General features: G+C 42.8%; 1 protein-coding gene across 6 annotated transcripts in view; it reads left to right on the forward strand.

The window, feature by feature from the left end:
* The window catches only part of STARD13 (StAR related lipid transfer domain containing 13), a 499,960-nt gene extending 483,552 nt beyond the window's left edge, over window positions 1-16,408 (forward strand). For 5 of the 6 annotated variants that reach the window (XM_033104423.1, XM_033104425.1, XM_033104424.1 and 2 more), the window contains 7 exons: window positions 2,428-2,626; window positions 7,328-7,538; window positions 8,171-8,285; window positions 9,186-9,407; window positions 9,964-10,181; window positions 13,066-13,242; window positions 13,882-16,408. In XM_033104423.1, the coding sequence (XP_032960314.1) occupies window positions 2,428-2,626; window positions 7,328-7,538; window positions 8,171-8,285; window positions 9,186-9,407; window positions 9,964-10,181; window positions 13,066-13,242; window positions 13,882-13,999 (1,260 nt within the window). In that variant the 3' untranslated portion in view covers window positions 14,000-16,408. Of the gene's footprint in view, window positions 1-2,427; window positions 2,641-7,327; window positions 7,539-8,170; window positions 8,286-9,185; window positions 9,408-9,963; window positions 10,182-13,065; window positions 13,243-13,881 lie in introns of those variants that run through there. The other variant, XM_033104428.1, reaches the window with a different exon arrangement.
* The last annotated feature ends 2,221 nt before the right edge of the window (window positions 16,409-18,629 follow it).

The raw sequence follows: 18,629 nt of genomic DNA on the forward strand, positions 1-18,629 counted from the left end.
GAAAGTTGGAGACAGAACAATACACAGAAAACAGCACTGGGATGTGTGTATACAGGTACCTTGGTGCGTTCCAGAAACCAAGCCAGCAAGACACAGTGGACAAAAGAGGAACCGTGTTCAGCAATTTTCACACAAACACTTGTCTGCTTCATTCTTTTTATAGATCCTGATCAATATTTCTCTGCTGTTAAAAAAATCATAATAGCAGGAATTCTCCGACGGAATAACACCAACTCACATGAGTTGTGAGGATAAATGTTTGTGAGTCACACTTGAGAATTCTACCTTTGGGCTCCATGATTCTGAGAACTCCTGTGCAGACAGCCCCAAGGCCTGGGCCTCCTTCCAGAATTAGGAGAGTTGAGATGTAAACAATTCAGGCTGGATCTCACTTCAGTAATCACTCATCTGACATCTTGAATTTTTCCTTTGACAGTACATGCTTTCTTCTTATGCACTTGGATGAAATTTGGAGTAGTTGCCAGAGGAAGATAAATGTTCTTTAGATTCTTCTTGGAGAGTCCCTAAGTATGGAAAAGGGTTGCATTTTCTAGACATTCCAAACTTTAAGGATAAAAGAGAAAAACGCAGTTAATGTTTTAATATGACAATATGGCTGAATATCCTGATCTGCAGAATTAGGGTGATAAGCCTTGGAATGCAAAGTTGTGTTACTAAGAATTCTGTTTTTATTGCTGCAGAAAGTAGCAGGGTATCGTTTCCCCTGCGATCCATTCAGCTGACATATAGAAAAACCTGAGTGTTCTCTAATTGCTTGGAATTCTTCCCTTGCTGTTACTGCAATTTAAAAGAACCTGGGCTGCTCTCCACGTACAGCAGCAACCAAGAGAGCTCTCCTCAGACACCTGGACTTTGGTGGGGGCCTGCCTGGCAGGCAGAGCAGCAGTGAGGCTACCTGGCGTGTTTCTCCAGGTCCAGGGAGGGGGCCACTGCTTACCTGTCTGACCACTTGAGAATGTTCCCTCCTTGCTTTTAGGAAGTGGGCCAACCTGTAAGCCCTTGGGGCATCTGGAAAGTGGAGATTGAGGGTGGAAGGGCCCAGTTTGGAGCAATTCAATGCCCTCCACACATTTAAAAACAGCAGACATACAATATGTACAGTCACGGGATGTAAAGCGTAGGGAATATAGTCAATGGTGGTGTAATAGCTATGTACGCTGTCAGAGGGGTAGGAGACTTGGTGAGGTTATCACTTTGTGAGGGGTGTAAATGTCTAATCATTATGTTGTTTTGTACACCTGAAACGAACTAAAATAAGTAAATACATACATATATACACAAATAATGAAATAGCAGACATATTCATTCACTTTAAGTGTGTCCCAGGTTAGCTCAGTTCTTTGGGGGCAGAGGTCCATCCAGAGTGCGCAGAGTCTAGAGGACCGGGAACAACCTGCCAGCCACTACAGGAAGCTCCATTCTCCTGGGCTCTGCTTCACCTCACTCATCCCTCTTGGGGGCGTTATCTCCTCGGTGCCTTAATGCTCCATTTATACGTCTAGCGGGACAAGAGTCTAAGCCTTAGAGATAAAAAAGGCATAAGGCAATGTCTTGAAGTCTGAAGAAAAGCCACCCAGGAATCATTCTTCCTAGAGCCAAAGTTTATGCACATACTGACCAACCAGGCCAAGTAACAAGTGCCAGCCATCACAAGAAAAACATACATAGCAAGTGTTACAAGGATTTCGAAGAAGAAAAGCAAGTAAGACTCTTACCTCAAAATACATGCTTATGGTATTATTTTGTTTTGTGAGTGAATTCTCCATTAACCTCGCCCTCAAAGGGACAGTGGATATGGTTGCTTCTCCAGGATCCACCAAACCTGCCACTGACCAAACTTTCTCAAAACCCCCACTTAAGTGTAAGCACTCGAGGGCAGGGAATTCCGTCTGGTCTGCTCACTAATGCCTCCTATATTAAATACCCCCTATATATCAGGCGTACTGACAGCAACTGTAAGTACGCCTGATATATAGAGGGTATTTAATCACTGAGTGTTGAATAAATGAATGAAATAATAACATCTACTGTGTTATAAGACTTTACAGATTACAAAGCACAGTCACATATATTTTCTCACTTAATCACCACAGTAGCCCTGTGAGGTGGGTATATTATTATTCTAACCTTTATCTTATAGGACAGGAATCAGTATTCAGCTGCTACGCAAAGTATTACGTTGGTGCAAAAGTAATTGCGGTTTAAAAGGTTAAAAATAATTGCAAAAACCTCAATTACTTTTGCACCAACCTAATAGCTCAACTAGTAATTTACCAGTTTGGCAGCAATTGCTGCTCATCCAGTCCAGGTCCCATGCCTTCTCATCACTCCCAAGGTGATTGCCAGAGGAAGAGAATGTCTGGAGCCAAGGTGGCCTCGCTAACGTGTCCCTGTGACTTGTTTCAGGTGGGTCTTTTTCGAAAATCAGGCGTGAAATCTCGAATCCATGCCTTACGTCAAATGAATGAACACTTCCCTGAGAACGTCAGCTATGAGGACCAATCCGCTTATGACGTGGCAGATATGGTGAAACAGTTCTTCCGGGACCTCCCTGAGCCTCTTTTCACCAACAAGCTCAGCGAGACCTTCCTCCACATTTATCAGTGTAAGTGGCAGTAATGCAAATCACAATGCTTGTGTGCACCTGGCCACTTAAAAACAATCTCTATAGACTGAGGTTTAATTACACAAGTAATGCATGAATCCATAAAGAAGTATATGAAAGTTACTATTCTTCGCTCCTCTCCAGAAGTAAACTGTGTTCAGTTTGATATGGAAATATCCAGGCCATATTTTATGCATCTGAATATTCCTTTTTGACATCAAAATTTTCCTCCTCAATAGGGTTTTGCATAAAATTTAAAACTAACTTTCAATGTACTCTTAATACATTTAAAATCAAAAAGGGACACAATAGAATTTATTTTGTATATAGGTGTTTTTAAAAATCTATTTAATTTTTTTTAAAGTAATCATTTTCTTGGGACATATGAAAGTCAAAGCCAAAAGTGTTAAAACAGCTAGAAATAAAAGACAAATGTATTTTAATACAGTGTGTTTTAATTGGTGAAAAGTAAGCAAACCAAATCAAGGTTTATGCTTAATTCAAATAATGTATATTTTCACTTGGAACTTTTTAAGTGATGTTAAATTGATAATTCTCACCCAAGCCTCTGTAATTAAAATAATCATGAGAACAACAATTTTTTATTAAAAAGCCTATTCTGCTAAAGGTAGTTGCATAGGGGGGATATATAATAGAAATGAATGCGGACTCTTCTAGATAGGATAATGTTATCATTATAAATTATTGTGGTGGTCCAAATCACAATTCTTTAGGAAAAATAAAACATTTGGCTTGTGCACTTTGAGTTTTCAGCAAAATATACTTTAAATGGACCTCAACATGAAATCAGTCCAATTTGAAGATGATCCCTGCTACAGGAATTTGGTACTAAATGTGTTTAAGGAGTCTATGATATCTCAGATTCAAAAAGGATGATAATAAGTACCACTTGTAAAAACAGGATAAAGTGGTGATCCACTAAAGAAATATTATTTTGTCGAAATGAGTAGGTTAAGTTAACTGAATGATACCTGTCACTAGAGAGCAAACACAGGAGTTCATGACGTTGTTGCCAGAAGAGGTTGAGCTGCATTTTTCAATTAAGTCTCCCTTGTGGTTTGGAAGTACCATATATGAGTCTTTACATTTAATCAGTTCTCAGGTTCAGGTTGACATTAGTCTAAGGTTAAAGCCAGAGTATTTCCAAGAAATCAATGCCTTTGGCCCTTTCTGAGACTCACCAGCAAGAAAGCAAATCAAAACAGGGTTTATTCTAGCTGAGCAAACACTTACGGAGTGTTCCTTACGTACAAGGCACTATGCCGAGCCATGCAGAGCACGTGGATGGATGAGACATACCTCTGCTCTTAAGGATTTACAGCGGAGGGAGACGAGACATACACGTAAATACTGCAGTCCAGCAAGATTGGAGACATTCCGTAATAAGGTTACAGAAAACCAAGGAGGCTGAGATGATGAGCGAGGACAGGGTGGGGAACCAGCTGAACGTTGAGATACATGAGGCACACATGCTGAGTGAAGCAAGCAGCGTGAGCTTGTGTCAGGAGATGACAATACTCGTCTGGCTGGCATGGGTGGTAACTGTACAGTACCAAAGGACACTGAAAAATTAGGCTGGGGACATACCGAGGAAGCACATTAACTATTAGGGCAAATAACTCACATTTGATTCATTTTAACGTTGGGGAACTATAGGGTGTTGTTAAGAGGCTCCCAGCTGTAAAGACAGAACCAAAATTCCAACAGTTGTTTAAACAATAAGGACATTATACAACGCACATAACAAGAAATCTGGAGTTAAATAATTCCAGAGCCAGTTAATACCTCTCAGTAATACCAAGGCTGAAGTCAGCCTCTCTGGGTGATCCCCTCAAGGTCGCAGTATGATTGCCACAACTTAGAATTATCATGTCTTCCCAAAATCACATTCAAAGGTCAGAAGAGGACAGAGGGCTTCTCCTTGGGCATTTTTATCAGGGAAATAAATTTACAGAAGCTCCTAGCATCTATCTTGGTCACACAGACCAGAAATGGTTGACATGTTCTCCCCTAAATCAATCACTGGAAAGAAGAGTGGAATTCCCTGGGTCTGAGGGAAGGGCCCAGCTTCCCAGAGCACATTACAGCCCACACCTGAACAGAACGTGTGTTCTATAAAGGAAGAAGGAGAGAGTAGATATTGAGTAGGTATCCAAGCTTGTTTCTGCCATAAGGGTGCATGTCCATCAGAACCACTCTTTTGACCATGAATCTGGAAGTGTTGAATGAAAGGTGTTAGACTAGACATGATTGAAGGGTTAGGGAGCTAGCACATTAATTGAGACTCTGGATTACCTGCAGTGACTTTCAGCACTAAGATCAGAAATATGTCCCACGGATAGAGTCCAAGTTTCCAAACTATTACTTGGGAAGGAGAGACAGTTCTTCCTCCCGTTCTCTAGAGCAGTTCTAATTTTAGATGTGTTTCTTCTTGGATTTGCATCAAATTATTAATTAGAGTGTTGGATGGCTAATGAAAGTATTTGAAACCCACTAGTCTACAGGATGGAGAAGAATGGAGGGATCAAAGACAACTGTATAATTTTAAAGATCAATGACTGGGAGAATATAGAAAGGAAGAGAAGCAAGGAGCTGACTTGGGGGCAAGGAGGAGAAAGGTGTTCAGAATCGACTGGATGTTGATTTTGACATGCTGCTAGCTATCCACACGGTCACAAATTATCGGCACTTAGGGATGCAGATCTAGAATAGTCTGAGAGCCAAGAAAGAGGCAGGACTCCCAGGAGTGCCCTGTGTAACAGTAAGGTCAAAAGATGGGCTCCAAAGCGAATGCTGAATTTGGGGATTAATAGTTGACACTCGGAAATATTTTTAGTAGAAAGTAATGGACAGAGGATATTTTCTGAGGGATAAAGGAGCAAATGAGTAGAAAGGAAGTTGAGATCACATGTAGCTTTGGCAGATGACTTCAAAAATTTTGGCATGGAGGAGAAGGTTGGTAATCTAAAGTTAAACAATGCATACCCTAGACATCCTACCTAAAGCAGCATATTTAAAAGCAGTTCAATTACTCAAGCTGAATGTGTAACACTTCAATGACAAACTCGAAGTTATTAGTAGTATGTGCTTCTGCTTCAGCACAAGCAAGAAAAAAAGAAAAAGGGTTTACATAATTTGAACAAAATGGCTCTTCTCTACTAAACCCAGGTCTACCTTCAGCCAGTACGTTGTGGATGTAGTGTGGGTGGGGTGGGGTCCAGGATGCTAAGTGCACAATCAGGCTTCTCCAGAAATTTGGATTTGCTGACTGACTGGAGCGAGGAGTGTGCCCAACCCCAGGGAGTACGATGATGGAGAAGGCCAGGACCTGGGCCGGGGGTCACACCACAGCCCCTCCAGAGCAGCAGGCTCCACATGTTTTTTATCATGCACCCCTACCAGTAGTAAATATCTGAGCATGGAAACTGATTTATGTTTAATAATGTAACTATATTGTGCTGTACTATGATATACTGTGCCCATTGTAAAACACATCCAATCAATCTTTTTAAAGCATGAGAGAAAACATAAACACCCCTGGACATTCTGTTTTCTCCCCACACCTCACTGATTTTCACGAGCAGGCACATCTCCCCACCCCTGCAAGCACAGTCAGCCTACTGCAGAGACCTGTTCTAGAACATGGTATCTTAAGAAAGACAGCAATGTGAACCCAAGTGAACTCCTGAATGTGTCTTCCTAGAGAGAGAGGAGTAAGGGCAGTGAGTCAGGCTGAGAAAAACACAGCCAGGGGGCAGCAAAATGCAGCACCTAGCTCCCGTTTGCAGTGATTTTTCCTTTTAGTTCACTTCCTACGGTTGGGGCCAATTGCCTTGTAAGCCAACATGACCATCGCTGGCGTCATCACCACCACAAGGAGCCCCCAAAGGGGAATGGGCCTGAAAGGGGCCATCCGTTCCCTATAACCTTTGGGAGCCTGGTTCCTCTTCCCCAAGCACAGCCTCAATGTCCATCACCTTCAAGATTATGGAACAGGTGAACTTGGGTCACCACGTGGAGCCACGTGCCTCCTTTGCACCAAGCCCTGGTGACTTGTAGGAAAGAGAAGGATGTGCCAGGCTGACCCTGTGGCCTCAGTTCAGAGTGCCGGCCAACTCAACCCCACCACTCGTGGTTCATTGCACCAAGCTGACATCATGCCTGGCTGCTCCACGAAGGGTCGGGAAAGGTGAGGCTGCTATCCCCTAACACAGGTTTCCAAATCCTGTCCCACAGAGCACTGGGCATCCTGAGGGTGCTTCACAAGCTGTGTGGTGGGAGGTGGGCAGGAGGGAAGCCAGGTGGACAGAGCTTCAGCCCATCACCAACTTAACCGGAATAGAAAAACAGTTTAAAAACAGGTGAGCAGGTGGATTGCTCAGGCTCTGAAAAGCCAGGACAGGCTGTTTCTTTCCAAAAACTGTTTCATTAAGACTGTGGGTTCTGGAGTTAGAGTGCCGGGGTTCCCCTCCCAACTCTGCTTGTCACCAGCTGTGAGGACAAAGCAATTACTTACTTCTTTGTGTTGTTAGTGGGTGATGATGGTGAAGATGATGATGACGATGATGATGGTGTCCCTCAGTGTGTCTTCAGGTCAGGAAGGCGGAGCTGGCTCACTTTCTCCCAGCTGGCTCTTCCTGGGGCTGTACCTCTAATGGTCTGGCACCCTCTTTTCCACAGATGTCCCTAAAGAGCAGCGGCTGCCGGCAGTGCAGGCCGCCATCCTGCTGCTGGCAGATGAGAGCAGGGAAGTCCTGCAGACGCTCCTGTGCTTCCTCAACGATGTGGTCAACTTGGTGGAAGAGAATCAGATGACACCCATGAACTTGGCTGTGTGTCTGGCCCCCTCTCTCTTTCATCTCAATTTATTGAAGAAAGAAAGCTCCCCCAGGTGGGTTTTACTCATCAACAACAGTAATCCTAAACTAGGTATTCCCCACAATTCATTGGAAAAAAAAAAAAAAGATACCTTGTGTTGGACTTCAACTTGAGGATTTGACAGCACTTAATTTATAATCAGAAAATATTTCCAGATAACCTAATTCGTGTGCTCAGATTCGTAACATTGTCAAAGTAGTATTGAAGAATGCCTATTGTGATCCAGAAAACCTGAGGGGTTTCGTTTTGTTTTGTGTGTGTGAGTGGAAAGGAGGGGAAAAGTACAGGAAGTAGTATTTTACAGTGTTTAGTGAGAAAAGGGCTGGATTCAAGGCCCAAGCATAGCAGCTTGCAGTGAAGTGGTTTCAAACTTGGGAAAAATAGATTCATTTCTCCCCCAAAAGTTATTCCTGCCCTTCTATTTTTCCAAGGTTTTTTTTTTTTTTTTTTTTTTTTTTTATGAACTGTCAAACTCTCAGCCTGACTTAGAATAGCTTAAATGTGTGGTCATTGTTTTCATTTGGAAATGAGACAGGCTGGGATCTGGAGAGCATCTGGGTAGGAACAGAAAACAAAAGGGATGAGTTCTGTTTTGGGAAAAGCTCTTGGATTTGGGATCTGCAGGACTGTCCCCTTCAATTACAGAGTCATACAGAAGAAATACGCCACCGGGAAGCCAGATCAAAAGGACCTCAACGAGAATCTGGCGGCCGCTCAGGGCCTTGCCCACATGATCATGGAATGTGACAAACTCTTTGAGGTGAGCAAAAAAGGCTTGCACTGCCTTCCTTATAGCTCTTGGAACTAGATAAGATGCCTGGGATAGTGGTTACATTCACGGCTTATGTCTGTTTGTTCCTGATTTTATAATGACAACACTATACTCTATAGCTCTGGGCTTTGCCTCCAAGACAAGTGAGGAGCTAGCTAGCTAATTCAGGCTCGACGGTTAAAGACACTTGGGATTACTACCATGATGATGGTTTTTATGAGAACAGTTACATCACCTTCAGTTGCCAAGTTCAAGACCAGCCAGCCAATTATGTTCTATTTGATTTTTACCTCAGGACTTGATTAGATTCAACATCTGTGTGTGTTTCTGGGGTGCGCGCGCGTGTGTGCGTGTGTGCGTGTGTGTGTGTGTGTGTGTGTGTGTACTAAGAATCAATGATAGCTTATGAATATAGCCACTGATAAGTTCAAGAAGTAAGTGAACTAGACTCCTGGCATACTTTTTGTGGTCAATGTAGCATTTGTAAGTGGGAAAAGTGTCCTAAAATGGGAAAGCTAATTCTAAGTCATAGTTGACATTTCCTTTACGTCTATGTGCTTTAAGTTTCCTGAGCCCACATTTTGCCAAAATGAATAAAAATACATTAAAGGGAAAATTAAAGGGAAATGGAAAGAATGAATGGGAAGTCATTGCAATGTTTTGAGTAATAAATATAGCCTCAGAAACATATTTGTGTTTCCTGACTAGGCAGCCCCACCCCACCCCCGCCACCAGCCTTGCCACCAATCTTAGGAAAATATCTCTTGCCCAGGGCACTCGACCCGTTGCCGATACATGGTTTTTCACGAAATGACTCTGCTTTCTCTAAAGATTAGTCTCAGCATTTCTTTAGCTCAGTGTTGCTCTCTGGTGCTTCCATTGGCTCAGGTTCCGCTTGAGATGGTAGCCCAGTCTCATAACTCATACGCGGAGGCTGAGATCCACGCTCCAACTCTGGAAGACCTGGGGACCCAGCTGGAGGAGAGCGGGGCCACCTTCTACACTTACCTGGAACATCTCGTCCAGGGCCTCCAGAAGGAAGCCAAGGAAAAGTTCAAAGGATGGGTCACGTGTTCCAGCACAGACAATACAGACCTTGCTTTCAAAAAGGTAATCTCAGGAGCCGGAAAAAATTAATCCCAAAGAGCCACATCTGACAATAAGGCATTTGTTTTGCTTTAAAAACGGCCACTGTCCACAGGGCTTGGCACACACATGCACAGGTCAAAGACCCTTTCTAGAGACTGCCAAGCAACCCTGTTGCATATAATCAGAATGCAGACTGTGACGCCAGACTTCTGGTTCCCAATCGCATCTCTGCTCTCTCAGCTGTGTGACATTGGGCAAGTCACACACCTCTCTGTGCCTCTGTTTTCTCAGTTTCATAATGGGCATAATAATAACACTGCTGTCAGAGGAAAGCTATTAAAAAAATTAAATGGATTAGAACAGCACTTGGCGCATAGTAAGCACTGTGTGTGTTGGTGGTTATTATTTTTGTGACCATTATTATTATTTTAAACTTAAAAGTGACCAGTTTTAAACCTAAGGTACATAATCACTCTTTCAAGGTATATAATCGGTGATGTTTTTTGAATACCCACTGAAATGTGGTAGGTTTTTGTTGGAACCAGTTGACCTCCAGCCTTTGATGGTCTTTCCCAAGGTGGGAGATGGGAATCCTCTGAAGCTGTGGAAAGCTTCCGTGGAGGTGGAAGCACCACCATCGGTGGTTTTGAATCGTGTGCTGAGGGAGCGCCATCTGTGGGATGAGGATTTTGTGCAATGGAAGGTTGTGGAAAATCTGGACAAGCAAACAGAAATCTATCAGTACGTGTTGAACAGCATGGCCCCTCATCCTTCCAGAGACTTTGTGGTTCTCAGGTAAGCCTGTCTCTGGGGTTACATATATTCTGTTTCTAAAGCAGATTTTAAGCATTAAGCAGCGTTCTACCACTTAAATTCAGCCCACACTGGGAATACTAAGCCCGCCCTCTTTTCCCTCAGTAAAAATTGACTTTGCTCTATTTATGTCCGACTTCCTGTTTCTTTGCCCAATTTACAGCTCTATCGGGCTCCCTTATGGTCCCTTTCATTATGGAACATACGGTTTATTAGGCCATAAATATTGTTCATTTCCTCAGAACAGAGTCCGAGAATAGCTGAGGTTTGTCCAGTTTGTACTTTCTCCTGCTTTTGCCTTTCTCCCTCTGGGAAAGCAAGTCTTCAGTTTGTGTAACTCGAGACTAGCGTGTGTAATTTCCAATGTCCATAGTTCGTTACCATGCATGGAAACCTGGGCAGAGCCCTGAAGGTCCCACTCTGCTGAGACACTTAAAGATGTCCTTTAAGATTCCAGGGCCTGACCAGGCTTGCAAGTCTTCATATCTACTGTTGAAATACTGCTTCTGATTTACGGGTTGGCTTACGGACCCCTGCTCTCTGGGTGTGTAATGGGATGTTCAACCAGTGACCGGAAGTTTGCACAGTAGAGCTGTGTACGTGGGCTGGTGAGTCAGTATTGAACCAGAAAGAAGAGGGACTCCGGAGGCTAAGAAACTCAAATAAAATACGATTAAGTCAATGTATCCCTTTTGATTGATAACTAATGGCAAACACTATCTCTTCTCATGGATTAGCAGTGTAAAAGGAATCACTAGTGAAATTCCCCAACGTATGTTCAAAATAGTGTCTTTATAACACTAGTCTTTATGGCAAACTAAAGGTTACTTTTCACATAAGCTATTTATGCCTTTGGAGTTGGTCCGTGGGACCTTGAATTTTAAGGGTCATTTTTTCCCTAAATACATATGTTTGTCTTAGCCACCTTGGGATCCCGGTGGAGAATGTGGGCATTTATAAAAGTGGCTCAGTACCACAGTTACTGGGATATCAGTCATCTCGTGGAAGTTCAACTTCATACCTCCACTCCTGCTAGCAGCAAATCGAATAGTTCTTCTAGGAGGGCAGCCCTGGGGATGGAGCCATGCCACAGCACGCCTCTTCCCTCCCCTCAGAGGAGGCCCAGGGCCCGAGTCCAAGCGTGGAAGCTGCTGCTTCCATCCATCCACCAGCCAGCCATTTCTGAGTGTTCCATTCCATCACCACCGTGTACCAGGCACCGTTGGAAGCTCCGCAGTGAGCACAGCACACAACAAGCCTGCTCTCTCCGGGTTTATATTTCATCAGGGAGAGAGGTCAATAAATAAGAGGGATAGAGAGGTTAAGTAAGATAAGGGGAGAGTAAGGGGTAAAATTTTAAATATAGTGGGCAGGGCAGAGTCTCACTGTTTTCATATTTGCTTCAAGACTTGAAGGAGAAAGTGGGTGGGCAGTGAGGCTCTGAGGGAAAAGAACTTGGCACCGAAAGGGATGAACAAGGAACCAGAAGTGGTTCCTGCAACACAAATTCCTTGCGGTTATGATACCAGAAGGTAGAAAGTGACAAGTATGGTGAGGAAGTGACAGAGCTGGGATACTTGCCTGTCTTCAGAGCGTCTGCTTACCAAGGCGCGTACATATGTGGCTGGTCTCATTTCGGGATTACCATGTTTCCTTCTCAGTCTGTCCCCTTCTCTAGTTCCTCAGGGGCTTCCAGTGATAGTTACTGAAGATTTTTCCATTTCATCCCCACACATCTGTTCATCTGTCAGTCTTTATTATTAATCACATTATCATGCATGAAAAGAGAGTGGTCGCGCCCCCAAAGGAGTTGCTAAGCATTTGTGCGGCACTTGCTTACTTCCAAGTTCTTGATGGGAATGTAGAATATTTCCTCTTTGTGGTGTCGTAGGACAGGACCAAGTTATAGAAGAGATGGCTATGTAAGGGAAAAGGATTTGTGTCGTAAATGAAAATAATAAACTTATGATGAAAAGTAATAAAACTTATAGTTTGTGATAGAAATGGTTGTTACACACATGGCTCCCGACTTCTATCAACAACCTTTTTCCAAGTGGTAGCCCTCTCTATAATTGAATAGCTCTAGTAACAGGGAACTCACTACCTCCTCATACAGACCATTCCATTTTTGGAAAGTGCAGTGTGAGGCAGCTCTTCTCTACAATGAACTGCAATGTGCCTTCATATCTCTGACTTCTGGAGTCAAATCCACTGTATTGATTTCTTCTCCCACTCAAGAGCCACTCAGCTAGTTGAAGACAGTTAGCAGTCCACATGTGTCTAGTTTTCTTCAAGCTAAGCCTCACCAGTTCATTTATCCTTTAAGACTTGAATTGAGCATCACCTTCTCCAGGAAGCCTTCCCCGTATGCCTTCCCTTCCCTTCCGCATGATCCCAGAGCACATAGCCATATCACTGCACTGACTATGGTATTTTAGAGTTCTCTTTGTATTTCTGTTTCTCCTCCTGGACCATGTATCTTTGTGTCCATGGGGGCTTCTCAGAGCCTGGCACCTCCCTGGGCTCAATAGATGTTTACCAAATGAATGACCAAGTCCCAATTCCAAAACTGTAAGGCCAGCCCTTCAACAACAGGCCGGAGCTCCTGCAGCCTCATTTTGGTTCCAAGGGCAGATAGGAGAGCTGCAAGAACACTTCCGGCCTCTGGGTCTGGCTCTGAGGGCCGAGACCCTTGCTTTGAACTGCCCTGGATAAACTTTACCCATACTTAGGGAAACCATTCACTTAATACAAGTGACTAGGATTGGAATTTGAGCAGGAAAATGTTAGTGTAAACGTCAGCACTGGGTTCAGGTCTGTCTTTCTCCCTTTGTCATAACTCTGAGCGCGGGTTGTTTCACTCCAGGACCTGGAAGACTGACTTGCCCAAAGGAATGTGTACCTTGGTGTCCCTCTCCGTGGAGCACGAGGAAGCCCAGCTCATGGGCGGCGTGCGAGCCATCGTGATGGATTCCCAGTACTTAATAGAACCATGCGGCTCCGGCAAGTCGAGACTGACCCACATCTGCAGGATAGACCTGAAGTAAGTGTGAGCTCCCCAGGGTGGCAGGCACGGTCTTGGAGTCTGCTCCAGGGGCACATTCGCCAGCCCTGCACCTGCTTTCATAGAGGATTACTTAGGCTTCTCTCACTTTTCCTCTTCCCCACCTTTCCTAAAATTCTGGTATTTTCCTGCAGCCCTTTGCTCTTCTTCATTTTCAGTTTTGTCCCCACTTACATGTCTGTGCTTCTCGCACGGAGCAAACACAAACACTGGAGTCTGGCACATAGTAGACGCTCAGTAAACATGAGTCCCCTCTCTGGGTTTCTTTTATGCCTGTGCCCTTCAACTGCTCCCTGCAGCTTCGCTCCTTTGAGAAGAAACTAATGTAAATGCAATCTCGTCGAGGAATTCATGATGTTCTTGGCCTGGGTAGATATACACTGAGTCAATTCTAGATAGTAAATTCTAGAATTCAGTCTGAATCTTCTCGGAGAGATGGTATCATTTTAAAGCACCCAGGGAAAAGATAGGCTGAATACGTCCTCACATCCTTGAGAAGGCAGCCCTGAGTTATATGCAAGTGTATGACAATCAGGGCGCATGGACAGCCCTGCATACCATGACAAAGTGATGTGGAAAAAGACTTTCCCACTTCTTTTCTGATTTTTGTCCCCACAGAGGTCACTCCCCAGAATGGTACAATAAAGGCTTTGGACATCTGTGTGCAGCGGAAGTCGCCAGGATTAGAAACTCTTTTCAGCCCCTCATTGCTGAGGGTCCAGAAACTAAAATCTGAGTTTTCCCCAGTGTGACATCAAACTCAGGGAAGAGGAAGTGAAAGCAAACACTTGTGGGACAGTGTGCCCGTGAGAAAAGAGAGAGAGAGAGAGAGAGAGAGAGAGAGAGAGAGAGAGAGAGAGAGAGAAGCTGACTGAGATGGTTTATGCTTAAAATGAAAACACTGAGAAGTCGGAATGTTGGACATGCAAGAATTTCTGAGAACTTCTCTAGCCTTCCTGGAGATGGCTATATCCTACTAATATAATATTTTTAAAAATCAGAACATTTATCTGTGTTACTTAAAATTAAATGGATTATTCCTTGTGCATTGCCTAATTTGCTATTTAAAGGCTTCTAAGAAGCATGTTCTTAACTGTAAATAAATGTATGTATAGCATATGTACATATGTGTGTATATCTTTACCTTTACTGTATATATGTAAAATTGATATTTTATATATAATGGTGTATTTGGAAAAGGAACGCAGCTGACGCAGTGAGTCCCTTCCTTACGTGGTTCTTTCCATGTTGCTCTGAGCCCCACCGTCCTGGAAACTGAGCAGAAGCAGCTGCTAACACCAAGGTGGTGTGAGAATTTCTAGTCTGTCAGTCGGCCCTGGTCTTTAACCAAAGATTAGCTAACCAAAGGAAAACAACTTTAAAAGGTATCCTTATGTGTTGTCACTTTGTTTTTGTTATTCAAAAAACCAAGAGCAGAGTGTTAGATAAAGAGAGAAAAAGAATATTTACTCCTCTTTAAAGCAAAAAGGTGGGTGAGAAATCGCTACCAAATTTAAAGCTAGATTAACAGTTGCCACCGGGCAGGACCAGGTGCAGCTTCAGTGAAATGTCACATTCCCAGGGACCACTGGAGTCAGCAAGAGTGACGGAAACAGAACCTCTATTTCCCTGCTGATTAGAGCTGACTATAACAGCCTTTGCATATTCATAGCCAAAGGGAGCCTCTGTGTCTTATCAAGTTTTCATAGATGCATTTCATAATGTTCTTAAATGTCATTCTGTTTGACCAGTGGCCCATTTGGTCACAGTTAATTGGCATTTTCTTACCAATGTATTGCACTGAATTTAACTCTGGACACCAGACAAAGGGAGAGGATGGTTATCTAAGAGTCTTAGACCATTACAGCTTCAGGGAATTCTTATTTTGCTGTGTGTGATGCTCTCAAAATATAATTTATCCAAGTTTTGCAATCTGAAAGACAAGGTTTTAAACTAACATGAGAACAAAACTATGTTCTTCAATTAATTTTAGAAAATATACACAGGTTTGTTAAATACGTGTTTCTTCATTTGCCGGTCAAGCTATCTATGCATTTGATCCAACCTTATTTATTATTGTATAGACTAAGCAAATTGACCTTCCTTGATCAATTGTTAATGGATTTAAATTTTTTTCTCATTGTAATTCAACAACTGTAGAGAGAAAGATAATTTATTGTTTGGTTTCAGGGCGGGAGATTTTCTCTGGTAATCCATAAGAGATTGGTATCATAATTTAGCAACTGGTATGGGAGGAAAAAAAATCTTAAATGAGTGTTTTCCCTTTTTTTCGTATTGTATGCATTTATGTAATGTTTTCTATTATCAGCAATGTGCAATTCTTTTACTGAGAGGAATAAAAATGCTATCTACGAGTTTGGTATGGTGCAAGGAAAATTATACTGTTTGAATTATGACCTAGGAATTTTTTGTTCCCTTGCCTACCTTAGAAGGTGGCAGCAAAGCCATAATTTTCCACTTGGGCCATGCTCTTGAGGAAAATCCAGTTCTGCCACACATCTTAGTTTTAACATATGTGCTGGATGACTTTAATGTGCATAGATGAGATCATTAATGACGTTTAATCTAGCTCAGCGTGGGTCCTCCTCCAGAGATGGGACCCGATGTGTTTGGGGACTATGGAAGGCACACAAGGACGAATGCTATCGTATCACCAAGTTCAGCGTGCACACAGGTCACCTGGAGATCTTGTTCAGATCCAGATTCTGATCCAGGCAGTCTGGGCCTGAGATTCTGCATTTCTAACAAGCCTTGGGGATGCCCAGGCTGCTGACCCAAAGACCACACTCTAAGAAGAAAGGACCTAGAGGGTACTTAGAACAGAACAAAGACAAATATGATTGTATTTCCGGCTCCCCTTCTCTTCAAATCACCTGACTTTTTAAATTTAACTCACATGCTAATCACATCACTGCTGCATAACAACACAGTGAATCTAAAAAAGAAAGAAAAAGGAGGGGGAAGATGCATCAAGCTTATCGGTCAAATACCACAGTATCTTATTCATTGTTATCTTGCCAATGGAAATAAAATATGATATTGCATTTAAATATTATATTTATACCTCATGTATATTTTTACCTCAATTGTTGGTATCAATCATCAATTGTAAATAAATAATTGCCAAGGCAAAGAAATTTATATACATTAAATATTTCCTATTTTCTATAAAACGCACGTTGATTTTCATGCTTCATCCTGCAGTGGACATCCTGCTTCATGAGGAAGATTTCTCTCTAAAATAGCTGGCCATGAGCTTGACCTCTGTACTATAGTCAGTACCTCTCCCAAATATAAGGATAATGTTAGCAACAGACATTCACGAACAGCCAGGGTGCCTTAGTCTGTGTCTAAGGCTTTCAAGTGACAAGTAGGGATTTGTTTTACAACTTAATTGTTTTTAAATTTGGAAGGTATATAAACACATGTACACTGTTTTTATCAGAGTCAGTGAACTCTAGTTATGTTTCATTTTCATGGAGTGGACAAGAAATTGAGACTTGGTGAAGTGACTTACGGCTGGACCCCCTGGACCACGAGGAGTAGCCGCATCAGACTCTGAGCCTTCTGCCTCCCTTGTACTTGTGTTGTGCTTTGCTTCTAAAAGACAACATAGGTAGCCCCTAATTAAGCAAGGCAGGAGCCCTAACTGTTCTCAGCTGCAGGCTGAAAAAGCAGCATCAGGCACCAAATATGCCTCCACACAACTGATCCAAACTATGCTCTCTGCTCACCTCCCCCACACCCTCTCCCATTACTTGTAAGTTTTGCTTCCACAGGCAAAGGAGGAATTTCAATTGCCGCTTTTCCTTGTCTATGAAAGAAGAAAATATGGTAGTCGTTCTAGGGGCCGCAGGCTACAGATTTTATCCTAGAACCCTGGATCATATGATTCAAACTTGACTCGGAGAATACTTCGTGACACTTAGTATGAAACTGTTCTACTTCTGTCTTTTGGTATTTGGCCACGGAAAAACTGGTCCTATGACTTTTCTCAGGGAGATAATGTGAAGGGGTGAAATGCTGACACAAAGGCCAAATCAGTGTCCTGACTGCACAAGGGGTTAAGAAACTAAATACCTGCACTTGAGTGTTGCAAAACCGTGCAGTGTGAACAACTGACTTTTGGCATACCTTAGATGGACTATATCCCTCGCACATTGTTCTAAAGACAGTTTGCTTCCATCCTCACAATCCCACCCAACAGGCCACCTAGGAGCCTCCTACCCACGTTCACAGTGTGCACAGCTGAGGCTCAGAATCCCAAATAGTCCTGTTTTTCTGAAGCCCCTGCATAAGACATTTGTTCACATGGAACATGTTCACTGAATGCTGAATAGGGGCGGGACACCTGGCAGACAGAGGTGCTGAGGCGAAGACACAAGGTGTGTGGAGCAGAAACGGTGATACCCAGCAGCTTCTCGTTATCTGTGGTAGTGACATTCTATGAAGTCACGATGGACGCTGAATTAGCAAATACTGAGGCAGTGCTCCTAGCAGAAATATAGGACTAGGTTCCTGCGAGCTTTTACGCACAACGTGTTCATCAACCAATCAATATATACCTTTTTTTATGTGTGTTTCTGTTTAAAGATACTTTACTCAATATATATTTCTTACAAATAGTTAATTCTCTGAAGTATTTCTTTATAATTAAACAGCAGTCAAGAAGGGCTTAATATCTTCCTGACCCTGGGTAATGTGACTTTAAATTTCTTTGGCTTTAAGCTTCACTACAATGTTTTATTTTTTAATTATACTTTTTTTTATATCCACAAATTTAGCAGCTTTCCATCTTTTCCATAGCTTTATCATGCAGTATCAATGTTACTTTAACACCTTCCAGATAAAGCTAGATGGTCACAAGCTGGGAATTTTTAAGCTGCAAAAGGAAGTTTGGACTTTACCTAATGAGCAAATCAGAGCCAAAAAGTGGAGAACTGAAATCACATTTGTTTTAGTGTAGACATTTAAAATGGGCTAAAACAGAATTGCTGTATTCTGAAGCCCATGTGTGCAGGAGCAGGGGTATGAAGATACCCTTATCTTTGCCAGTAATCCTCTCCCCTTTGGTTTATACATAGACAGAAGTAAATAAAATCATTGATACCACTGGCCTTCCTGAACTGATCCTAATCCATGATAACCTGCCTTTCCTTTCATTCTAGAGCATGTTGCTTTCTCCCATTCCCTATTTCATGTGCAATATTTATGTAAATTCGGCATTCTTCTGGCCAAACGCAGAGAAGACACTTTCAAACCAACAGAAGACCTACTTAATACAAAGACCCAGGGCACTCCAGGTCAGTCTGGGTGCTATAGGGACCCATGATGCCAAGAGCTGG

The sequence above is a fragment of the Rhinolophus ferrumequinum genome, chromosome 4 (genome assembly GCF_004115265.2).
Source record: "Rhinolophus ferrumequinum isolate MPI-CBG mRhiFer1 chromosome 4, mRhiFer1_v1.p, whole genome shotgun sequence".
In the NCBI taxonomy this organism is placed as follows: domain Eukaryota; kingdom Metazoa; phylum Chordata; class Mammalia; order Chiroptera; family Rhinolophidae; genus Rhinolophus; species Rhinolophus ferrumequinum.